Source organism: Petromyzon marinus, chromosome 53, assembly GCF_048934315.1.
Source record: "Petromyzon marinus isolate PM22_M1 ecotype Great Lakes invasive population chromosome 53, UKy_Petmar_22M1.pri1.0, whole genome shotgun sequence".
NCBI lineage: Eukaryota > Metazoa > Chordata > Hyperoartia > Petromyzontiformes > Petromyzontidae > Petromyzon > Petromyzon marinus.
In genome coordinates, this window is record NC_133719.1 from 10,722,200 (window position 1) to 10,748,322 (window position 26,123).

General features: G+C 50.3%; 1 protein-coding gene and 1 long non-coding RNA gene across 3 annotated transcripts; both read left to right on the top strand.

Annotated features, from left to right (window-relative positions):
* The first annotated feature begins 2,338 nt into the window (after positions 1–2,338).
* LOC116953881 (uncharacterized) lies at positions 2,339–9,948 on the top strand. Of its 2 annotated transcripts, XR_004404627.2 has the most exons (4): positions 2,339–2,353; positions 2,598–2,819; positions 6,069–6,130; positions 8,045–9,948. It is a non-coding gene; the product is annotated as an uncharacterized LOC116953881 (long non-coding RNA). The 2 variants fall into 2 exon arrangements; XR_004404626.2 differs by lacking the exon at positions 2,339–2,353 and having other exon boundaries at positions 2,453–2,819.
* A 3,913-nt stretch (positions 9,949–13,861) lies between these two features.
* BLVRB (biliverdin reductase B) lies at positions 13,862–22,666 on the top strand. The gene is made up of 5 exons (XM_032974202.2): positions 13,862–14,121; positions 16,692–16,850; positions 20,217–20,306; positions 20,537–20,668; positions 22,359–22,666. Exons 1-5 carry the CDS (start codon positions 14,037–14,039, stop codon positions 22,517–22,519), a joined length of 627 nt encoding a protein of 208 aa, XP_032830093.1. The 5' UTR covers positions 13,862–14,036; the 3' UTR covers positions 22,520–22,666.
* Positions 22,667–26,123: the final 3,457 nt, after the last annotated feature.

Genomic DNA, 26,123 nt, shown 5'->3' on the forward strand with positions numbered 1-26,123 from the left:
AGAACCACTGGTGTAGTGTATAGTAGTGTAGTGTATAGCAGTGTATAGTGTAGTGTAGAGTAGCATAGTGTAGTGTATAGTGTCGCTTATAGTAGTGCATAGTGTAGTGTATAGGGTAGTGTATAGCAGTGTATAGTGTAGTGTATTGTACAGTGTAGTGTATAGTATGTGTGTAATGACTCATGTATGACGTAACTTCACACATTTATAAATCAGCTCACGTACTCCCTGGGACACTGTCACGTACCCCAAGGGATTCGCGTACCCCCGGTAGGGGAACCACTGCGGTAGGGGATGGGACTCGGTTCCCGCTGGTCGTGGCTGGAGATAGAGCGGTGGCTGCGAGTTTCCTGATCCCATAAGATATCCAAAGCTAAATCGGGTTGAACCGGGTTAGTACCTTGTGGGAATCTACCTGGCGGTACCAGGTGTTATAGGCTCGAGGTGCGAGGCGTCGAGGAGCAGTCGGCAGCAAAGCCATTGCTGATTTTAATCCCGCTTTGCGGGACTTTTGAGTTTTAACCCCTGGTGCGCATGGTCGATGTCCTCCACGGGCTCCCGTTTTCTCACATAAGCAAAATGTTCATAAATGGAATTGGCCAAACATCCCAATGCAGGATCCTCCTGAAAGCAAGTCTTGAGACTCACTAAGGCTTTAATGGTGTACACTGCACTGTAAACTCGACTACCTGAGTTCGGTTCCCAGCGACGACTCACATCAGTGACGAGCGATAAATAGGTCCTGGGACCTCTCTCTCTCTCTTCACCAACCCGCACAGACCCGCGTGGTGAAGTATGGCCAAATAACTCTCAAGACTGACACGGCATGGACAGGCTATAAAAAAATAATATCATCATAAATCACATAACCCGTAATCATTAGTATGATTTAAATAATAATTTGTATACCCTGACGTCGAACTGAGAGACCCATATCTTAAAGAGAGGGACCTTACCGATAACATCTGGCAGTTCATCAGCATTGATTCCAGCGAGCCTGACTCTACTGATGAGACACTGCGTGGCGAGCCAGATATAGGAAGGAGACGTATATTCTGCCCGTCTATTTTGTTATAATTAATATTATTATACTGTAGGCCTTGGGTGGTGGCAGGAATTAGTGGGGCTGGCGATGTGAGAAGTTCTTGAGAATTAGTTGCGTTCTGGGGCTCGGGTATAGCCAGTGGCGTAGTGACGACATTGTTATCAGCTCAGGGGGGGGGGGGGTGGTGCAGCAATCGGTCAGGTGGGACCCCCAATATTTTATTTGTCTCTTTGCACGTTCGCACGCTCGAGGCTGTTGTGTGTCGCGGCTCCTCTGGCCCTACTCCCATCGTCGTTACGCTCGCGGTCGCGAACACGGAACGCTGTCGTGGCGCTCCCCTCTTCGCACTTTAAATTAAGACGTGGAAAGAAAATGAAATCGTTTTCGTAAAAAAAAACTAATTTAAACCGCGTGTTTAAATAAGTGTTGTTGTTCTTTTGATACTGTTGTTGAAAACAAATCTCATGGTGGTTGTCAAAGGCCCCCCACCCCTCCCCAACTCGTAGCTTTGGCCACCAGGGGGTGGGGTGGCGGGATGGGCCAACCCCCCTCCCCCCCCCCCCCCCCCCGACTGCCCCCACGCTTCTCGTTCGGCGACCGCGGCGTTCGCCCTCGAGCCGTCGCTGTCCAAGGTGCTGAGGCACCCAGCGCCCTTGCGACGACAGCAGCGCCACCTCCTGGTGCCGACTCGCACGGGGCCCCAACCAGCCGCAAACAATCCGTGGCGCGGTTTCATTTGCCATCGTCATCAGCCATGGTCAATCCACTGCTGGGTTGTATGAGCGTGGCTTTATTTATTCCCAAGCCCACGTTTATAAAGTGTATACATTGCGTCTGCCTATTCTCTCTTACTCACTTGGTCCCATTGGTCCCTCTGTAATTCTCAGCAGATCATCGCAGAGTGTGCCAATCACTGCGCCACTGCTCACCCTCCCTCCCCCCTATGCAACACGTCCGTCAAGAACATTGAATCGATCAAGCCATCATAAATCCACTGCTGGATATCATAATTTTAATCACCGGCCATAATCGATGTGCTGCTGGATGAAAGGTTTGCCCAATGTCATTCGCCTTTATTAACCGTCAAATCGATGTCCGCGTTTGTTCCCAAACCCACCGTGTTCCTCCTTCTGCCCCTCCGTGTAATTACGAGCGGTATTCCTTCGCGGCGTAGTGCGCTAACCACCACGCCACCGCTCCCCCATGTGTGTGTTTTTTTGTTGTTTAAGTACAGTACTGTGTACGGTAAATGCACAATCACACCTGGCTACACCCGCCCGTGGGACGGAGCGACGCAGCCTGGCCTCGGTGAGTATTGCACCCAGGCGTAACCTCGGGAACAGTGACGAAAAAATACGCCCGGCCGCCTTTGTCTCCCCAGTACCGACGTGTTTTTTTTACACAGCGCACGAGATACTCGTTTAAGGCTGAGTCGACTTAGGGGAGGGCCCACGACCGATTTAGAAATTTCGTCGAATTTGGCTCGCCGGGTTTCCTAGCAGTGTGCTAACCGCTGCACCACCGCTCCCCCGTCATCCACATATATACACAGACACACAGCCGCACACGGTCACACACAGAAGTCACACACAGAAGTCACACACGCCCATTTAGAAGAAGGAGCGACGCAGCCTGGCCTCTGCGAGTATTGCATCGCGGCCGCGACCTCCAGCAAGCGACGGTGGAGACATAACACACGGAGGGCACAAGATGAATCCCAGCAAGAGCGCTTCCTCCGGCGTCGGGGCCGACGCCAAAGAGACCAAGAGCGCCGGTGAGTGGCGGGCGACGGCCATGAGCTTTCTCTGTGCCACGCACAACGCGACCTATGCAGGTGGACGTTGGGAGGTGTCTGTGTGTGTCTGTGTCTGTGTGTGTCTGTGTGTGTTGCCTGGGGGGGAGCGGTAGTGTCGTGGTTAGCGCTACGCTGCGCTACGAACCTGGCGACCCGAGTTCGATTCCCGCTCATGGCCAACACCGGTGACGATTATCGAAACGGTACCCGGGCCTCCCCTAGGTCGACTCAGCCTCAAATGAGTGCCTGGTGCGGTGTGTAAACATCGCCGCTAGGGAGACAAAGGCGACCGGGCGTGGTGCTGGCCACCCACCCCCTCGTGTGCCGTGCCGGCCTTTATAGATGCTCGCTAACAGCACTTGCCCCTACAGTATGTTAAGGCTATACGGGGGCTCTTTGTCTTTGTGTTGCCTGCGTCGTGTGGAAACCGCATGCCAACCGAAGCGGCTTCTGTTTAGTCCTAGAGAAGGGACGGGAGCTGATGCGGTACGGGAGGACGTTGAGCCCGAGTTGGACTTGGAGATGACCGCTAACCCAGCGGTGTCGAGATCGACCTCTGCGGAGGAGGGAGGGCACGTGAAGGACGCTGCTGCTGCTGCTGTTGGGCAGTTGGAGGCAGTCGCCCTCCAGCCAACAACGGAGGGCGGCGGAGGAGCAACGCTCACGACAACGAGCGGAGCGCCGGGAAGATAAAACGCAGCGAGTTGGCGCAGTGGGGAAGCACAGCTGGTGCATCTACCAGTCATCTACCAGTCATCTACCAGTCATGTACCAGTCATGTACCAGTCATGTACCAGTCATCTACTAGTCATGTACCAGTCATCTACCAGTCATGTACCAGTCCTCTCAGTCAGCCCGTGGGACCCGGGTCTATCCCGCGACCTCCTGCCACCGCTCCCCCCCAGACTGGTAGATGACTGGTACCAGTCATGTACCAGTCATCTACCAGTCATGTACCAGTCATCTACCAGTCATGTACTAGTCCTCTCAGTCAGCCCGTGGGACCCGGGTCTATCCCACGACCTCCTGCCAGCGGGAATACCGCACTTAACGTGGCCTCAGAGTGAACGTAGCCTGGCACGAGCGCTGTGGTGACGTCAACGCCACTTACTGGCGAATGGCGGCTGTTGTGGGTTTTTTTTTGGTCACAGCGCGCAGAAAATGACCGATAGGGTCCCTCCACATCCTTTGCTCTCACTGTACGCGCATTGCTGCGCGGTGTGTGTGTCGATCCTCATCATGATGGGCGGATGGATGAATATCCTTTATTTAACCAATTTAGAGAGTGCGCGGTGCGATCCTGCTCCGTTCCATTGACCAAAAATACCGAAACGCACCGAGGCTCTCCTGGAGGATGCGCGAACGAGATAACGATCACTGCCATCGGCATCGCCATCAGACTTTGTCAATCCACTGCTGGATGAAGGCTTCCCGGAAGCCGCCATCACCACCATTAAACACGATCCTGCGATGTTGATGATCCACCTCGCGCCTGCACCGGCACTGATTTTGATACCGCTCCATCTCTCATGGTTGGTGGCCTCGCTCTCGAACGCGTTGCATTCCCCGAGAGGCGATCGCGTCGTCGTAAATCGCGTCGGTCGTGGGAGTTTCGTTCCATAGCCATACTTCACCACGCTGATCAATGCCTATCGGTGAAGGTCACCCCCCCCCGCCCCCCAGCGATGTCAGCCGTGACTCGGAATCTAACTCGGGTGGCCAGTTTTAGCGCAGTGCGTTATCTCGACCACTCACTGCGCCAGTCCCTCCCATCGTGATCGTCAAATATTTTTAAAACAATAAAAGATCTATCTCTAGAGATGCGTTCGTATTCGGACGTGACGTGAAACCCAAGTATGTACGTAAGGATGATTACGACATTTGCTCATTACATATTACGAAGCCAATGCATGTTCTTAAACACACACGCCAGCATTTAGATGCTCGTTTGCAATGTGCGGCCTACAGGATACTCGCTGCGTATCGGGACCAGCATTGAGTACAGAGTCTGTAATATCCATCCACACGCGAGTCTGTAATATCCACACTAGAGTCTGTAATATCCACACTAGAGTCTGTAATATCCACACTAGAGTCTGTAATATCCACACTAGAGTCTGTAATATCCACACTAGAATCTGTAATATCCACACTAGAGTCTGTAATATCCACACGAGAGTCTGTAATAGCCACACTACGCAAATAATGGCAATTGTTTAATAACTCCCCGTATAAATGACCAGTAAGGTGGATACATTATTCCATCATGGCCACTGCGTATGCTTTTTGACCTCCTGCCAGCGAGCTTGCGACAATTCCTGTCCCCTTCAAGTGCACCTAGCCTGGCACAGGGGCTGTGGCGGCGTCACCGTCGATAATTAGTGACGAATGGTGGCTGTTGTTGATGCTGCTTCTGCTGCTGTTTATGTTAACCGCGCCGAGTGTATACTAAAGACAATAGTGACATTTAACCACCAACAACAACGAATTGCTTGCGTCGTAAATTGAAGCAACAACAAACAACCTTCACACAACACATCGTTACTGTGTTGCAAACGAGTCCCCAAGCCTTTTAGGTGACCGCGGAGGCGAGGTTTGTAGTTTTACAGAGTGGGCCGTGACCGGCGTCGTGCCACTCCCGACACGGGCGCTGTCCTTGGTGCTGAAATTGCGCTTAGCCCCACCTAGTGGTGAGCTAATCGCAATGGGTATTGCAACTGCAGGAGGAATCCGATGAGCTACTAAGCTCTTTTTTCACAGATGTCCAGTAAGGGGCCGTCCATAAATTACGTCACGCACCTATGTGGGGGGGGTTCAGACATTTGTGACGATGTGTAACGAGGGGGGGGGGGGGGGGTTTGAGAAATGTGACGTCAAAATGCGCAACTTTAAATAATTATAGGCAACACGTTCTACTTATATTATATTCTTGGTTCTTTCGGTAAAGTCACGTTGAAGGGAAACAATAAAATTCTCACGACGTTTCGACTGCAACACAAGCAGTCATCATCAGGTGTGACAACCAACGGCAATGATGATGACTGCTTGTGTTGCAGTCGAAACGTCGTGAGAATTTTATTGTTTTATATATATTTTATTATTTTATTGTTTCCCTTCTACGTGACTTTACCGAAAGAACCAAGAATATAAAGCATAGTTTATATATATATTTCTTTTATAGTTTTACAAATGTGAGTTGTCATCGTCTATGTTGTTGTCGCCCTCTAGGACACGACGGAGTGGAGGTGGAGCACATGGACGGGGAGCCCGCTGCTAACGGGGGCCCCGAGGTAAAGAACTGCGTTGTGGACGCGCGGCCACGGGGCGGGGGGGGGGGGGTAGTCTGTGGACGCGCAGCCACGCGTATGAAAAACTTTAAGCGTAAAATTTTCGTGATTTTTTTTTAGTTTACCCTTCAGAGATTCGGCCGAATTAACGACCCAAGGGTTCGTTCGTTGCCCTCATCAGCAAGCCACGTTTTCTTTCCTCTCTCGTGGGCTTCGGGACGTCCGGTACGGCTCGTTAGCTTAGAGTGGAGGTTTCCTTCCGCGAGTCTTGGCTACGATTCGACGATTCATAGAGAAGAAGAAAAAACTAAACAAAAACTCGACTCTCGTGCGACTGCGCATTGTGACCACATCGCCAGCTGTCGCCCCGTCTCCATCGACCACTCGCGAGGTCGTCGATTGACCCCCGAGGGGTTTGACGGTAGAGACCTCGGTGGAAGGTGGTCGACAAAGTGGTGATGCAGCCCGCAGTCAAGACCCCCCCCCCCCCAGCTAGGGTCAGAATACGAATCGTGCTGCTCGTAACCAGGACTGTCCATAGTGGGAGAGGGGGGGGGGTGTAGCAGGGCCCGGGCACACCACCACACCGCGCCTTCAAACTAAAGCGGAAGAGACAGACCTGTTGGGACGACAGAGCTTCAATAAGCTCTGTCGTCCCAACAGGTCTGTCCCTTTCACCTGAAGAAGGCCACTTGTGTTGTGGCCGAAACGTCGTGATAATTTTATTGTTTTATTTTATTATTTTATTCTCATTCTACGTGGTGACTTTACCGAAAGAACCAAAGAAGATGAATCATTGCAGTCACGAAAGCTTTGAATCGAAATTTAAAGCGGAAAAATTACATCTGACACCGTGACGTTGAAGCGCGCCCCCCCCCCCCAAGGCGCGGGGCCCTGGGCACTCGCCCCGATTCGTCGTACCCTGGTTGTAGCGCGCCTGGAGCGAGCTCGATCGCCGATTTAGCGCGTATGCTTTCGCCACCAACGTTATTCAAAATTAAGTTTTTGCTGAGTTCAGATCGCGTGAATATAAAGGCGTCGTCGACAGGTTCTGGCTTGTCGCCCGATGAAGCTGGTTGTGGTAATCGGCGGCGAAACGTCGTACTTCAAATGGTAAATGTTGTGGGTTTACACTCCAACACGACCGGTGGTGGTGAAGTGGTAACACATTGACACCTTTTGTTCGCGTGACAAACCCTACCAGTTTACCACGTGGTAGGCTTTCGCGACCAATATCATCCAAAACAGAGGGGTTTTTTTGCTGTTGGGTTAGATCGAGTAAAGCTTTCGTGACTGCAATGATTCATCTTCTTTGGTTCTTTCGGTAAAGTCACGTAGAATGATAATAAAATAATAAATTGATAAAATAAAATAACACAATAATATTCTCACGACGTTTCGGCCACAACACAAGCGGCCTTCATCAGGTGAAGGGGGCGAGACTGTCTGGTAGGACAGCGCTGGAGTGAAAGAGTCACGTTCAGATACGGCTTAAAGGCCGTATCTGAACGTGGCTTAAAGGCCGTATCTGAACGTGGCTCTTTATATAAATGTGTCGTTAAACCCGCCACCACCCGACACAGCCAATTAGTAAGTTGTGTCACGTAGACAAAGCGTGCCAATTCGTTACTAGCACAGCACGCCGCGGTGCGTTGGAGAGCAAATCCACATTTACAATCTGAGTACGACGTTTCGCCAGTAATTACAACCGGCATCATCAGGCAGACAGCCAATTGTCTGCGTCTGGTGGGGGTTTACAACACCTTCACGTTCACGCGATATAACCCTGAAAAAAAACGTCATTCCATCACGATCGCTCGCTCAGTATCCATCCGTGGCCAAACGCGAAATTGTCCCCCTCTCCCCGAGCCGCTGAATCGACGGTGGCGCGCGTCTTTGCCCGCTCCCCTCCCGCAGAAGTTTTTCGGCCTCTCAACGAAGGAGTGGGGCCTGGTGGCCCTGGGGCTCCTGGCGGTCGTTGGACTCGCCGTGTACGTCAAGCGGCGCGACTGAGACCAAGCCGATCCTGCCGCTCCCACCCCCTCCCTCCCTCCCACACCGACCTCCCGACCGAGATGCAATCGTCCGGAGACGAGGAGACCCTCGCCACGCACGCACGAGACGGCCGCGCGTCGTCGTCAGCCGTCGTCGCCCCAGTTGTCAACACTTAGCGGAGTAGCTGCGGCAGCGTTGCCCTCCACCGATCGTTATTGGAGTGCCTCGGCCGGTGCGAGTGGTAATGGGTTTACACGGAATGTGTGTGTGTGTGCGTGCGGCTCACACGCAGGCACGACGGGCTTCGTCTATAATATAGGGGTTTTTTGTGTTGGGTTAGATCGCGTAAATATATAAATGTGTCGTGAAACCCGCCACCACCCAACACAGCCAATTAGTAAGGTTTGTCACGTAAAACAAACATGGCAATTCGTTACTAGTTCAGCACACCGGTTGTGTGTTGGAGAGTAAACCCACGACAACGTTTACAATTCGAGTAGCGTGACGTTTCGCCGCCGGTAATTACAACAACAAGCAGCCTCATCAGGCGACAGCCAGAATTGTGCAGATATCCTCCTGCTGTTTCGGGTTTAATGACACATTTATATTTATGCGATCTAACCCCCCAAAAAAACCTTTTATCATGGAAAATATTGGTCACGAACGCCTACTGCGCGTTGAACAGGCATCATCACCGTAGTGAAAATGTAATTCGTAACACGCACAATTGAAGTAATATATTTGACCGTGATTCGGTGGCACGGAGCCAAAGTTGGTGTCGCTCAGGCGAGAGACCACGGCATACGATCGCCAAGTCGCGTGTACGACGTTCTCAGCCTTGTCCAGACCACCAACTCAAGGGCTGAACGTTTGGCCGCATTGCTGCCTGTGCGCCTGCACGCACTAACATGCTCTGTCGTGGGGGTTTTTCTTCATTTACAGAGGGTGTTGGATCTGAGTAAAGCCCCTTGACAATTAATCGATTAATGGATCAATGTTTATTGTTAAAATCATGATCCATGCATCAAAGGGTCCATGTAAGAATAGGTAACAGACCAAAAGTAAAGGTATAATGATGCATCAATTAATAGCAATATCAGTTCTTAAGCACACGATACGCGCAATAATGAATCGCGGCTGTAAGAACTGATGTTTCACAATTTGTGTACAGTGCAGTACTGATTATCTTGTTGCTGATAGGTTTAATGTGACCCCTGCAGCCACCATGGGTGCAATGTAAAAAATTAATTGATTTTTTTTATCTAATCAGGACTCTGAATCGCAACAATCCATCACTCAATTAAACCCCTATTTTAAACAATTACGTAAAAAGTATATATATGAACATTTAATGTATCAGTCTCATCAGGTAGCTGTGGCCTGATAAACTGATGCTCCAATTGTCACAGACAGGAGAACTGCTATTCATTTTCATTGGGTCTCATCAGCAAGCTGTAGCCTCACAATCCAGTGGCCCATGTGTGCCCTCCAGTATCGCACGCTGGGGGAGAGACATCCCCACACAGCCAATGTCCACCGCCAAGCATTCGGCCAAAATTGCTCTTGCTCTATTTTATCATTGCGCAGAAAATAATGATAAAAAAGTGAAGTTGACACGAGGCATCCCGGCATACTTCCTGTGTGCATTCTCACGTGACAGATAGCCCAGCTGTTAAGTCAGAGGTTGACCTCAGTGTCTGAGCAGTAAACCCACTCAAATAGTTACACACGCATTTAACACACCGTAAAATATTGTAAATTGTCGTAGCTACGAACACTCACTTAACCCAAGTCCACTGTGGACCAATAAATGGAAGTGTATTCTATGCCCTCTTGTTTCGTCTCTTCTCTGCCTCTTGCTTAATTAATTTTGATTTAAATTAAGTTTAAATTTCAAAAGCCACCACATTTCCGGGAGGCTCAACCCGAACACATGGCGAGCTGGCAGCCTCTGCCACGCCTCTGACAGTCCTTATCTATTCTAGATTTGAAGCTTTCGTGACTGCAAGGATCCATACTCTTTGGTTCTATTCGGTAAAGTCACGTAGGTAAAAAATAAAACAACAAAAATCACGACGTTTCGGCCACAACACAAGCGGCCTTCATCAGGTGAAGGGAGCAGACTGTCCCGAGGACAGCACTGGAGTGAAACACAGCCACGCTCAGACCGCGACCTTTAAGCTGTGTGCGAGGAAACAGAGCGCCTTGACAAAGGAATTGGCATGTTCACCCGCATGTACACCACCTCTACACCGTTCATCATGCTAAGTCGGCCAATCAAATGCTAATTTTATGCTAATTCCTTTGTCAAGGCGCTCTGTTTTCCTCGCACACAGCTTAAAGGTCGCGGTCTGAGCGTGGCTGCGTTTCCCTCCAGCGCTATCCTCGAGACAGTCTGCTCCCTTCACCTGATGAAGGCCGCTTGTGTTGTGGCCGAAACGTCGTGATTTTTGTTGTTTTATTTTTTACCTACGTGACTTTACCGAATAGAACCAAAGAGTATAGTCCTCGTCTACTTGTACATGGCCACGCCCACCGCTCAGTCGCTATCCCCGCCCATAACGGTGAGTGCCCTCATTCGCTCATTGATGTGAGTCCTGCCTCCAGAGACTCCTCTACTTACGAACATTCGACTTACGAACGTTCAGAGACACAACAAAATCTGGTCCGTATGTTCAATTGCCTGTTCGGCCCGAAAGTTGTAAAATTCATCCGCCGTACAATAGATGGCGGTGGTGTCATCTACATCTGCAGAACATGAAGAACCAGTGACATCTACATCTACAGGAAATTATACAACTTTTAAAGCCATTCCCCGTGTTTAGTGTACACGCTGTACAACGTGTTTGGAATCGAGTAAAGTTGGATTTACGAACAAATCGACTTGTGAACAGACCTCTGTAACCTAAACTCGTTCGTAAGTAGAGGAGTCATTGTAGTTGCTCATAGGCCCCCAGGCGCCAGCCATGTAAAAATCAGTGCTTCTGTACAATAGTGAAAGTTGGAGAACCACCAAGATAGACGTGATGGACCAATCAGTTTCAAGGACAATGCATATATTATCATAGTATGTTTTTTGTTTGCATTTTGACTGCAGGTATTGTGATTAATGCAGACATGAATCCTTGTAAAAAGGTTTCAGTTTTGTTGCCAAAAAAAGGGGAAAAACCCCTATTATTAGACGTGAACTTCCTATCAACCTTCCACAACAACTGCCTGAGGCAAATCTGTTGCATCTTCTGGCCAAACAAGATTTCGAACCGGCACCCTGTACATCAGGACCAATTCAAGACGCACAACGCGGGGGGACACAACGGAGAGAAGACTCGGGTGGCTGGGACACGTGCTGAGAATGGAACCCGAGTCCATAGCGAAGACCGCCCCGCGGTGGACACCGCACGGGAAGAGGCCACGGGGCAGGAAGAAGATCACATAGAGACGGCACCACAGAGGGGCCCGTCTTTCAGTGTCATTTATGTTGGTATAGCCTTGTGAGCCATTCGGCTCTTGAATCGGGTGCAACCGCAACAAACACAAAACAAAAACACGAACAAGAAAACATCTTAAAGTGACTTTGTGCATGTGCAAACAGAAAATCCAGGGAAAAACATCAAAATATTCCTGAAAAAAGCACCGTACACCAACGCTGTGTACAAAAATCCCAGTGGGATGCAAGTCAAACAACAACAACAACCACAAGACAATTAAGATTAAGGCCATCAGTATAACTCCGTACCACAACAAACAAACATGGCCAAACCAAAAATCGTTTTCGAAATCACCAAAATAAAGCCATAAAAGCAATGTAACAGTCTTGGGGTGAAGTGGAGAAAGCTGCTCAAGACCGTCTGGCATGGCGTGGGCTTGTTGCGGCCGTGTGCTCCACATGGAGCGAAGAGGAGTCGGTCAGTGAGATATCAGCCACTGCGTTGGGCCATCATTTGTGGGTAGCCAGGTCGCTTCTGAAAAATAACTTTCCAGCTCAGTGGGGCCTTACCCGCTAAAATAAAAAGTGGTTTTAAAATTGTTTAAACGTGGAGCGCCAACGCGGAATGGATCACACAGTGCTTGGTGGAGTCACCACCGTTGTTTTATTCCATCAGCCTTTTTAGTGGCTTTTCCGGGCCAACATTATCAAGGGGCATTTTGCCTGCGCAAGCAAAATGTGACGAATTTGCGTTTATCGATTAACGAGTGAGCGCCTCCATAAAACTATAAACTTTTTTTATTTTACCAGGTCAGGCGCCACTGAGATGTGTAGATTTTTCTCTTGTGCTATCACAAATTATAGCCCAACGAAGTGGCTTAAAATGTGTAAATGTGCAGTGGCATTACTGGGTGTGATACACGAATGCCACTGCTCTTTAGATGTAGTGCCAGACCCGGGATAACAGGGGGCGGAATAATTCCCCCGGATCGAGTTGGGCCGTGGCACTCAGCTAGGGGGGCTCGTACGGACCCCAGGACTCCCAATAGGGGGCTTTGGGGATGACATGTCGACAGCCCAGGTACTTCTCGGAGGTTCGAGAAGAAGGGCGTGGCGAGGGGCGGAGAGACTATAGAAGCCGGACCCCTGAATGGGTTCGACTGCCGCTGTGTGCTTGAAGACCCGAAGCCGTCAGCCTGAAGAGGATCACGAAGACGGGACCCGGACCCCAGCCAGGGTCAGGTCGAAGTCAGCCTCCCCAGTGTTAGGGCGCGTTAGCCCGGAGGATTTACCTCCGTAGAGTATCGGGTGGAAGGGGTCGTTACCCCTTCGTGTTAAGGTCAACCTTGTTATAATAAAGTGTTACCTCTAAAGAAATCTCGCTCTCCATTCTACCCGCTACAAATGTATAGCAGCCAAATACCCTAAACGCGTGATGTTGATTCTAAATGTGGAGGGAAAGATCCGGAGGGACCCAGAGAAAAATCCTCGCGACTACGGGGAGAGAGAGAGACACCGCAAGCTCCAAATATACAGCAGCAGCAGGCATTGTCATAGTCGTGAACAAACCCACGACCTCCTGTACACCAGGCGAGGTAGTTAACATCTAGCCACCGTGATGATGATGAGAGAGACACCGCAAGCTCCAAATATACAGCAGCAGGCATCGTCAGGGTCGTGAACGAACCCACGACCTCCTGTACACCGGGCGAGGTAGTTAACATCTCATAGCCACCGTGATGATGATGAGAGAGACATCGCAAACTCCAAATATACAGCAGCAGCAGGCATCGTCAGGGTCGTGAACGAACCCACGACCTCCTGTACACCAGGCGAGGTAGTTAACATCTCATAGCCACCGTGATGATGATGAGAGAGACATCGCAAACTCCAAATATACAGCAGCAGCAGGCATCGTCAGGGTCGTGAACGAACCCACGACCTCCTGTACACCGGGCGAGGTAGTTAACATCTCAGCCACCCAGTTGCCTCTGGGCCGGATCATTGAGAATAAAGAACCCTTTCCAAACTTTACCGGACATTTGCGAACAAAAAGAGTTTCGTAGCTCATCGGATTCCTCCCGCAGTTATCAATACATCACGCACACAACTTACCCTCGACTTGCAAACAACCACAATAAACACGAACACCATGCAATAAAAACCCGCGCGAGATTCGCAAGTTAATCACACACACACAAAAAAAGCCTTCTCATCGCGCGAGGTCGCCGATTGCGAAATCGTAGCGCGTATTAAATAAAATAAGAATGATGTGCAAGTCGGGTTCTGGTATATAAACAACAACAAGAAGAAGAAGCAGTAACAGGCGCGCAGCTACTCAACCCGTACGGCACCAACCCCACGTATCGTTAAACAACCACTCGTAGCCATCAAATTAGTCCCCTGTCTCTCTCTCTCTTCGTCGTCGTCGTCCCGCTTTTAAGCGTTCAAATACAAAGTTTAAAAGGGGGGGTGGGCAAAGACACGATGGCTTCTGCGGTGAAGAAGGTCGTGGTGTTCGGTGCCACGGGCATGACCGGCTTGGAGGTGCTGCCGCAGGCGGTCAAAGCCGGTAAGGCGCGCCAGGCGAGACCGTAGGCTTCGCCACGGGGTTAGGCCTCACTTTCTCTCCTCGTGCAAATAACGTGCCGTGCTTAAAGCTATGGCAGTGATACAAAGTTGTGTTCTGTAGTTATAAAATACCGTAAACGTTGCTTTTACGATGTCGTGCATGCTGCCGAAGCTGTTCATCCTGATATTTTAACGTATCGTGTGTCAAGCCTGATGTTAACAATCATGTTTTTTTGCTGTGAGTGGGGTGTTTTTTTCGTGACAACTTTAAACTTTGGAAGTATAATTCGCGCGTTTTTTTTCCTTTAATGTAGCATTAGCAATGTCCAACATTATTCGCGGGAAACATGTTTGTGTGATGTGCCCTCCGTGCATTACAAAACCTGCCATGCTTACAATTGCACCAGTGCAGACTTAACAGCTTTTAACTCTTACTGGCCGTGCCTTTAGTCACAACTTCCATCCCTTCATCAACTAACTCGCCTGGACCAGAGTGGTGAAGTATGGTCAAACAATCACACCACTCCCCCCCCACGGCATGATAGGGGGGAGGGGAGTCCCCCCATCATTCCCAGCGGTGCTATTGACCAAGGGCTGCTGCTAACTTGTGTGTACGCGCGACTTATTTTCTAAGTTCAACACGTAGAAGACTTTCGCGACCAATATTATTAATAATAAAAGTTTTTTGTGGTTAAATCGCGTAAGTATAAATGTGTCGTAACCCTCCACCACCCGACACAGCCAATTCGTAAACAAAACGCGCCAATAAGTTACCACTTCAGCCCACCGGTGTGTTGGAGAGCAAATCCACAACATTTACAATTCTCCAACACACCGGTGGGCTGAAGCAGTAACTTATTGGCGCGTTTTGTTTACTAATTGGCTGTGTCGGGTGGTGGAGGGTTACGACACATTTATACTTACGCGATCCAAGCCAAAACCCTGCATTCATTATAAGTCTTACCCAACACGGCGTGCGTGCTCTATTTCCTATCTCCACGCCGTGTCCCAACAGACGTGTGGCAATCAGGCTTCGGCATGGTCATATTGCAGTCCCAGGGGACGTGGAACGTTGGCCTAACGTTGGTCCAACGTTGGCCCGACGGTTCCAGGCACAGGCGAACGTTGGGTCAACGTTGCCATGTGCTGGGCGCCACGGTGGCTAGGAGATGTTAACTACCCTGACGACGCCTGCAGCTGTATATTTGTGGTCTGCGTCTCTCTATCTTATCATCATCATCACCACGGTGGCTATGAGATGTTAACTACCTCGCCCGGTATGCAGGAGGACGTGGGTTCGATCCCAACCCTGACGCCTGCTGTATATTTGAAGTCTGTCTCTCCCTCTCATCATCATTACAGTGGCTATGAGATGTTAACGACCTCGCCTGGTGTACAGGAGGTCGTGAGTTCGATCCCGACCCTGACGCCTGCTGCTGCTGCTGTATATGTGGAGTTTGCGTGTCTCTCTCCCCGTGGTCGCGTGGATTTTTCTCCGGGTCCTCCGTTTTTTTTCCCTCCACATTTAGAAACATGCGTTTAAGACTATTTGACTGTCGTACATTTCCGCGTGATGGTAAGCCACTCCGTTGAGCAATCATTTGTGATAGCCAGGTCGCTTCTGAAAAAGAGATAATACATAGCTCAAGGCGCCCTTTTTGGTAAAATATATATTTTAAAAAATATACTTTTAAGGCTTCATACATATCGTCAGCCATGTTCTGTCCCCTGCTGGATGAAGTACCGCCCCTCCTGGCATTGCCATCTCTCGCGGGCCCGAGATTACACAATCCCTTTGCTGCACATGCACTTATCTCATCATGCCATCTCCATGGTGGGCCATCCTCTCGGTCCTGCTCCGTCTATCGGCTGACACTTGCCCATCAGCCGTAATTCCGCTTAGCTAAGTGTCCTCAAGCCCCGCTGACTTTCCTTAACGGTTGCAATTATAAAAAAAATGTTTAGGCTTTTCGCAGCCGTACCGTTCCTTGTCGGGGACAGAGTCCACATTCATTAATAATTCCAGCCTTGACACCCACAGTACAAAGAGTTACCCCTCACGTTACCGTAGCCAATTATCAACCAGGGATGGGCATAAGTCAGTACGTTTCTCTGATCGTGCTGGCACGGTTGTCCGATTGGGTCTGGTTTGTGTCCTTGTCAGCTTTTTTGTTTTATCTTCTTCGACCTTGTTTCCGATCCGCATGTCACAGCGGGTGCTGATGACACTGCCTTTGTGCATGCAAAATTAATTCTAAACCAAACGATTTTTATTTTACCAGGTGACGTCCACTGAGATATATAGCTCTTTTCAGAAGCGACCTGGCCACAAATAATAGCCCAATGAAGTGGCTTATCACGTAGCAATTTATAGCAGCCAAATACTCTAAATGCATGTTGTTAAATGTGGAGGCAAAACGAGGACACGGAGAAAAATCCTCGTGACCACGGGGAGAACATGCAAACTAATATACAGGCATCGGGGTTGGGACCGAACCCGTAACCTCCTGTATACCATGCGAGGTAGTTCACATCTCGCCACCATGCCACCCTCCACTCCCCACCTTGCAGGCTACACGGTAACGGCATTCGTGCGCAACGCGGCGCTGCTGCCGGCCGGATTGGCGCTGGAGGTGGTGACGGGCGACGTGCTGAACCCGGAGGATGTGAGCCGCGCCGTGGCCGGGCAGGACGCCGTCGTCATTGTTCTGGGCACGAGGAACGAGCTCGGTGAGACATTGCCCCCGGACCTGGCCGCCCTCTCCACGGTTTGAGGCGCTCGGTTCGCTTTCCAAAGACGTACGAGTGAGCGGCTCTATATAAGTATAATTTTTTTTATTTGACCAGATAAGGCCCCACTTAGCTGTATAGCTCTTTTTAAGAAGCGACCTGGCTATCATAAATGATAGCACAACAAAGTGGGTTTCATCATCACGTGGAAATGTATAGCAACAGCTACAGTGAGGGAAAAAAGTATTTGATCCCCTGCTAATTTTGTACGTTTGCCCACTGACAAAGAGATGATCAGTCTATAATTTTTACGGTAAGTTTATTTGAACAGTGAGAGACAGAATAACAACAACAAATCCAGAAAAACGCATGTCAAAAATGTTATAAATTGATTTGCATTTTAATGAGGGAAATAAGTTTTGGAGCCCCTCTCAATCAGAAAGATTTCTGGCTCCCAAGTGTATTTTATACAGGTAACAAGCTGAGATTAGGAGCACTCCCTTTAAGAGTGTGCTCCTAATCTCAGCTCGTTACCTGTATAAAAGGCACCTGTCCACAGAAGCAATCAATCAGATTCCAAACTCTTCACCATGGCCAAGACCAAAGAGCTCTCCAAGGATGTCAGGGACAAGATTGTAGACCTACACAAGGCTGGAATGGGCTACAAGACCATTGCCAAGCAGCTTGGTGAGAAGGTGACAACAGTTGGTGCGATTATTCGCAAATGGAAGAAACACAAAAGAACTGTCAATCTCCCTCGGCCTGGGGCGCCATGCAAGATCTCACCTCGTGGAGTTGCAATGATCATGAGAACAGTGAGGAATCAGCCCAGAACTACACGGGAGGATCTTGTCAATGATCTCAATGCAGCTGGGACCATAGTCACCAAGAAAACAATTGGTAACACACTATGCCGTGAAGAACTGAAATCCTGCAGCGCCCGCAAGGTCCCCCTGCTCAAGAAAGCACATATACATGCCCGTCTGAAGTTTGCCAATAAACATCTGAATGATTCAGAGGACAACTGGTTGAAAGTGTTGTGGTCAGATGAGACCAAAATGGAGCTCTTTGGCATCAACTCAACTCGCCGTGTTTGGAGAAGGAGGAATGCTGCCTATGACCCCAAGAACACCATCCACACCATCAAACATGGAGGTGGAAACATTATGCTTTGGGGGTGTTTTTCTGCTAAGGGGACAGGACAACTTCACCGCATCAAAGGGACGATGGACGGGGCCATGTACCGTCAAATCTTGGGTGAGAACCTCCTTCCTTCAGCCAGGGCATTGAAAATGGGTCGTGGATGGGTATTCCAGCATGACAATGACCCAAGGCAACAAAGGAGTGGCTCAAGAAGAAGCACAGCATGAAAATGACCCAAGGCAACAAAGGAGTGGCTCAAAGAAGAAGCACATTAAGGTCCTGGAGTGGCCTAGCCAGTCTCCAGACCTTAATCCCATAGAAAATCTGTGGAGGGAGCTGAAGGATCGAATTGCCAAACGTCAGCCTCGAAACCTTAATGACTTGGAGAAGATCTGCAAAGAGGAGTGGGACAAAATCCCTCCTGAGATGTGTGCAAACCTGGTGGCCAACTACAAAAAACGTCTGACCTCTGTGATTGCCAACAAGGGTCTTGCCACCAAGTACTTAGTCATATTTTGCAAAGGGGTCAAATACTTATTTCCCTCATTAAAATGCAAATAAATTTTTGACATGCGTTTTTCTGGATTTTTTTTGTCTCTCACTGTTCAAATAAACCTACCATAAAAATTATAGACCGATCATTTCTTTGTCAGTGGGCAAACGTACAAAATCAGCAGGGGATCAAATACTTTTTTCCCTCACTGTAAATACTCTGAACTCGTGATGTTGATTCTAAATGTGGAGGGAAAAACCCGAGGACCCAGAGAAAAATCCACCCGACCACAGGAAGCGAAACACGCAAACTGCAAATACACAGCAGGCGTCAGGGTCAGGATCGAACCCACGACCTCCTGTATACCAGGCGAGGTAGTTAACATCTCCTAGCCACCGTGGGACCCTGCCACCACCTGACACAGTCAATTAGTAAGATTTGTCACGTAAACAAAACGTGCCACTTAGTTGGTAGTTCAGCGCACCGGTGTGTTGGGAGAGTAAACCGACAGCATTTACAATTCGAATTGCGTGACATTTTGCTGGTAATTATAACAAGCAGCATCATCAGGTGACAGCCAGAATTGAGTCACCCGGCCACCCCGTGACTCGAGCAATTTGGATGATGTTTATTCCAAAAAACGTGCAGCGTCAATACAAATATTAAAAAAGCAATGTCATCGTGAGTGTCTTCACGGCGACTTCCCGTTTTTTTAATCTGCTAAGCAGATTCATTGAAAAAGAGTCGAACTCGAAGAGTGGAATATCGTGGGGATGGGTGGATGGGAAATTGCCTTCCGAATTTAAAAATGTAGAATTAAGCCATGCTGACATGCACCAAAGCGACAACCGGAATAAACAACACTCGTGGCCAAATGACCCCCACGGACCAGCACGGCGTGGGGAAGCCCTCGTCCAGCAGTGGATTGACAACACGGTGCTGCACGTGTACTTAGGGGCGTGTGATTTTCTTTGGTCATCATGGTTGCTGCTGAACACAGGGCTCAGGTCAAAAATTCCAGGTTGGCCAGCAACCAATGGCACGATTGAAGTTGTGATATCTAAAAGTGTTGATACGTTTCTTGAATTGAGCGAGATTATTACAAGCACTTGAGAAGAGAGATGATGATGATGATGAAAGGGAAGTGAGGTGAACCTGCATTGTGGTGGATGACATGAGACAGTCAGTTCTGGTAGGCCGAGCCCTCGATGTGGGAAGAGGAGGAGGAATCAACGTGTGAAGTTCACGGGAGCAGTGACCGTGGCAGTTGTGATGGAAGCATGATAAGGAAGTGGCTGATCGCTGGTGAGTGAGTGGCTGGAGCGCTTGCTCACACTCACTATGGGCAGGAGCAGTGAATGTCGTGCATGGGACAAAACATAATACTTGCAGAACCCCAGCAGTACTTAGAATGTAAAGATGCATCAATTCATGGATATTAATCGATTTCCATGCCCGTGATCCCTTGCAATACGTATGAGAATCAATTACATTGTATTTACAATTCATGATAGTCGTATACAAATGACCACAGTGTCTCTGAAATGGCCATTATGAACCCTGCGAGAGAGAGAGATATACACACACACACACCCCCAAACCCAGGGCTCAAATCCACGCTGTCAGCAGTGCCGGCCCGGTGTCTCTGACACGGCCATTATGATCCTGCGCCTTGCGGGTGATGTCGCTGCCGCCGGGGTGAAACGTTCCGTGTGGTTGCGAGTGAGCAGGCGCCACCACCATGATGTCGGAGGGCACGCGCAACATCGTGGCGGCCATGAAGCAGCACGGGGTGCGCAGGGTGGTCGGCTGCATGTCCAGTAAGTCCCTGTGGTGGTGGTGACGGGGGTTCGCTTTGGTGACTCGGATCGTGGTGGTGACTGGTGACGGTGGTGGTGATGGTGGTGATGTCAGTGATGTTGCTGATGCTGCTAGTGATGTTGACGATGGTGGTGATATTGCAGTGTTCTTGCTATGAGAGTGAGCCCGTGTGCCGTTACGCTTTATGCCAGTGAAGTTGATGATGATGGTGGTGGTGGTGATGTTGCAGCGTTCTTGCTGTGGGAGCGACCTCGCGTGCCGGCGCGCATGCTGCCCGTCACCGAAGACCACGACCGCATGTTCAGCGTGCTGCGCGAGTCGGCCCTCGACTGGATCGCCGTCATGCCACCGCACATCGATGGTACCTGCTGCCGCCGCTCCGCACACACTCGCATGCTCTCTCGCTTACTCGCACACGCCCACTCACACGCATGCTCACTCGCACACGCCCACTCGCTCACTCGCACACGCCCACTTGCACACGCCCACTCGCTGACTCGCTCACTCACGCACTCGATCACTCGCGCTTGCTCAAACTCACACACGTGTCGTGACGAGTACTGCAAGATGTGACCGTGTCTGTCCAGTGCTTGCTGAGCTGCATTGGCTTCCGGTTGCCGAACGAATACATTGTAAGGTCGCGCTCGTTACACACAAAGTGCTTGCCACAAATGAGCTACAATACCACCCTGCTGATCTCGTCAAGGAGTAATAAACCATCACTCGAACTCCGGTCACCTTCGCAGGGGCTTTTGGCTGGCCATCGAACAAAGACGGTCACCGCATCGCGCACTTTCAGATGCGCTTCTGCCACCGTCTGAAATGCTCTTCCGATATTAGGAAGATGCTGGAGCTTTGCAATTTTAAATACAGATTGAAAAATAATTTCTTTAGAACTGCTTGTTGCCTTTAGTTTTGTTATCCTTACCCCACACCTCCGCTACGTATGGTGCCAAGTTCAACATACATACACGGTCGCCCTTACACATTCACTCTCGCTCACACACAAAGACAAAGATCCCACCCCTATAGCCTAAAGAGACTTTTGGGGCAAGTGCTGTTAGTGAGCACATATGAAGGTTGGCACAGCTCACGAGGGGGTGGAGTGGCCAGCACCACGCTCGGCTGCCTTTGTTTCCCCAGTGCCGATGTTTACACAACGCACCAGGTACTCATTTGACGATGAGTCAACCTAGGAGAGGCCTAGGACCGGTTCAGATAATTGTAACTGGTGTTAGCCTTGAGCGGCAATCGAACTCGGGTCGCCGGGTTCGTAGCGGGTCGCACTAACCGCTACACGACCGCTCCCCACTGTGTGCAGACACACACGCCCTAACCCTGACATAAGCCCAATGCCTACCCTAAACTCTGGCCCTGAATTAAAGTGTCTCTTATCTCTTAACTCTAGTCCTGACTTAAGCCATGACTTGCCTCTTAAACCTAACTCTGAGGACTATCCCCAAACCCAAACATGAACTATCGTCTACCTCTCAAACCTAACCCGAACGCCTACTCTCTAACCCTTACATCAGCCATCACATACCCCAAACAACAAAAGTATTCTTATCCCTGAACTTTACATAAACTATCGTCCACCCCTTAACAGCTTAAGCCTAATGTTTAACTCTTACCCTATGCCCTAACGCAAACTACCACCTACCCATGTGCCTGATGCTGGATAAACATATGACTGTAGTGCGCGAGACACTAGAAAAAAGAAGACCCCATTAATGCATTCCATTGCCTGCCCCCTAACACACACCTTTCCCTACCCCCTAATACACACCCTGCCCTACCCCCTAACACACACCCTGTCCTACCCCCTACCACAGACCCTGTCCTACCCCCTACCACAGACCCTGTCCTACCCCTAACACACACCCTGTCCCACCCCTAACACACACCCTATCCTACCCCCTAACACACACCCTGTCCCACCCCTAACACACACCCTGTCCTACCCCCTAACACACACCCTGTCCTACCCCCTACCACACACCCTGTCCCACCCCTAACACACGCGATTGCTTTGGCTCCCCTTCTCCCACCAGGCAACCTCCCTCTGACGTCGGAGTACACGGTGACGGTGGGCGCCATGGGCGGCCGCGTCATCTCCAAGCACGACCTGGCTCACTTCTTTGTGCGCTGCCTCTCGTCCGACGAGTACGTGGGCAAGGCCGTGAGCCTGTCTCACACCTATGCTCCCGCGTAAGAGCCGCCCTCCAGCCCCGGATCAGCTCCGGCCCGGGTTCCCATCCGAATCGGCTCGGGCAGCCCAGACCGGCCGACTCTGCGGAAGGCACCCCGGCTCAACGCAGTCCAGCCAACAGAGCCACGACGCAGCCCAGCTGGCCTGGTCATCTTTACAAGCCAGCTCAGGCTGCCTTGCCCACCCAACACACATGGTCCAGTTAAATTCCCCACCCCCTGCCACTGCCTCAGCCTACCCAGGAGTTCAAATAGCCTCATCGGCTGTACAAGCTGATGCAGGCCACCACATCCCGAACAAGCCCACCTAGCACACCTCGCGGCATCACTCTCAGGCTGGCCAGCGTCTAACCAGCGTGGAAGAGAAGACCAAATACCCCATATAGGGGGCTCACTCGAGCTCCCCTTGATGGAGGCTGTACCGCCAACGGTGGTGCGAACGTGTCATTGCAGGGCTGCAGCTTTATCGTATGTAGATTGGTGAAACAAATGGAAATTACTCTCTTGGACGAGCATTTCAATTTCGTATTATTACTGCTACAATTTTCACAGAAGCCGTATTCTGTACGTGCTTATTCTGTACGCGCTTATGAGTAAAATCATTTATCTTGTTCCTCTCATCAAATTCATGCCAAGGTCTATTCAATCGCCTTTCCCCTCTCTTGAGACGGAGAGAGCTCACTCTCCGTAGACGCAGTGTTTTGGGTGCTTGGGCCCTTCCTCTCCCCGTGTTGCTCGCCCCCACGGCGTCTCCAGCGATTGCCAATAAATCTTCGTGCACAGTCTCCTCGCCCTCGCCTCGTCTCAGCGTTGCCCCTTTATCGCGAGGGGAGATGCGTCGGCGGTGTTTTCCATCGGTGCCGCTAAGAAAGTGCACATTGTGAAAAGAAAATGCGTGTCAGGTTATCTTTGCTGTGACGCGGATCGGGAACCGTGAACAGTGACAAAGAAAATTGAGCGAAAACTGAAAAGTGCACGATGGAAGCATGGAGAGATGCACTCCCAGAATTACATGCGGACAGGAAGAGGAACACTTGGATGAGAGGAGATACGGTGGTGAGATGTTATCTGTCTCGCCAGGTATGCAGGAGGTCGTGGATTCCATCCCGAGCCTGACGCCTGCTGCTGTATATTTGGAGTTTGCGTGTTTCTCCCTGTGGTGGCGTGGATTTTTCTCCGGGTCCTCTGGTTTTCCCTAAACATTCAGAATCGACGTGCGCTTTATTTGGGCTGCTATAAATTTCCCACGCGATGATAAGCCACTTCGTTGAGCTATTATTTGTGATAGCCAGGTCGCTAATGAAAAGAGCTAAAAAGCTCAGCGGGCCTTACTTGCCTGGTAAAAACTAAAACAGTCATTTGAACTTTTAAGAAACATAAATAGGCCTGGGTAGGACACACGATGGCTATAAGGGATGATGACCGGGGAGTGAGACTAATGATGTAGTGGCAGTCAAAGGTGTGGAACGCACCCAAGAGGAAGATGACAACTGCGGAGATGGGGTGACAAAATCGACTCGCGAGCAGGCACAAGCGGGGGATTTACACATCGGAATCAGAATCGCGATTTAGACTGGAGGATTCATAATAGAGTTTTTGTTTGGTTTAGATCCCGTCAGGGGCCGTCCATAAATGACGTCACGCGAATTTGGACGATTTTTGACCCCCCCCCCCCCTTCGTCACACGGCGTCACAAAAAGTCAGACCCCCCCCTCATATATGACGTCACAAAGCTCTGCCCCCCCCCCCCCCCCAAAATAAAACATGCTTCAAATCGCTTTAAACTATCGTTATTGTAGTGCGTGTTTAATGTGGCTCTGCACTCTGATGTTGTAGGAGAAAAAAAATATTTAAAAGTATATTTAATTAAGTAGAACGTGTTGGTCTATATTTAAAGTTGCGCATTTTGATGTGACGTCACATTTCTCAAACCCCCCCCTCGTTACACATCGTCACAAATGTCTGAACCACCCCCCCAGGTGCGTGACGTCATTTATGGACGGCCCCTAAATATATAATGTGTCGTTAAGCCCGCCACCACCCGACACAGCCAATTAGTAAGGTTTGTCACTTGAACGGAACGTGACAATTCGTTCCTCGCTCTGCACACCGGTGTGTTGGAGAGTTAAGGGGCCGCCCATAAATGACGTCATGCGCCTAGGGGGGAGGGGGTAAGACGTTTGTGACGATGTGTGACGAGGGGGGGGGTTTGAGAAATGTGACGTCACATCAAAATGCGCAACTTTAAATAGATATAGACAACACGTTCTACTTATTTAAATATACTTTTTAATAAATGTTTTCTCCTACAACATCAGAGTGCAGCGGCACATTAAATACGCACTACAATGACAATAGTTTAAAGCGATTTGAAGCATGTTTTATTTTGGGGGGGGGGCAGAGCTTTGTGATGTCATATTTGAGGGGGGTCTGATTTTTTGTGACGCCGTCCAAAATCGCGTGACGTCATTTATGGACGTCAAGTAAGGGGACATCGCAGGACCCTAAGAGATGACGACGGCCTGGGGAGGCCTTCATCCAGCAGTGGATCGATCATCTCTCACAGATCCATTGGGCCGGGGGGAAGCGATTTCGTCCCCCCCCCCCACCGCTCTCTTGGATCCCCATTGCCTCCACTGCTGGATGAAGGCCTCCCCATGCCATGGTGGTTGGCGACCTGTTTCGGGTATCCGTCGCCACTGATGTTAGCCGTCGCCGGAATCGAATTCGGTGTGCTAACCACTGCGCACCGCTCCCACCGCTCCCCATTCATTTTTTTGAAGGCTGGATAGCTCATAAATATTCATTAATCATGGATATTCATAGCTCATGAATATTAATTTATACAAATATCCGCCACCGCCTCCTCATTGGTTGGAGCCCCGTTGGCCTCGCGTCCAATTGAGCGCGCCTGGCAACGCGCCTCGACCAATGGGAAGCCCGCGAGGGCATCGGTAGCCCCGCCCAGCCACGCAAGCCCCTCCCGCTTGCCGCCGTGAGTCCCGCCTACTTCACACCCCTTTTCTCCCGGTCTACACATTATAGACGACGTTTCGGGGCAGTGGCCCCGTCTTCGTAGGGAAATTGGGTCAGATTGTATGGAGTGGTTCAGAGGGTTTAATCACCAAACTGTTTCTTAAACTTCTCTTATCTCTCTCTCTGACCTCCCTTACGTGCTATTGACAAAACGTCACTTATATCTTTGTAACTTTTATGTTACTAGCCCCCCCCAACTCCCACTAGCCCCCCCCAACTCCCACTAGCCCCCTCCCCAACTCCCACTAGCCCCCCCCAACTCCCACTAGCCCCCCCAACTCCCACTAGCCCCCTCCCCAACTCCCACTAGCCCCCTCCCCAACTCCCACTAGCCCCCCCCAACTCCCACTAGCCCCCTCCCCAACTCCCACTAGCCCCCCCCAACTCCCACTAGCCCCCTCCCCCAACTCCCACTAGCCCCCTCCCCAACTCCCACTAGCCCCCCCTAGCTCCCACTAGCCCCCCCCAACTCCCACTAGCCCCCCCAACTCCCACTAGCCCCCCAACTCCCACTAGCCCCCCCAACTCCCACTAGCCCCCCCCAACTCCCACTAGCCCCCCCAACTCCCACT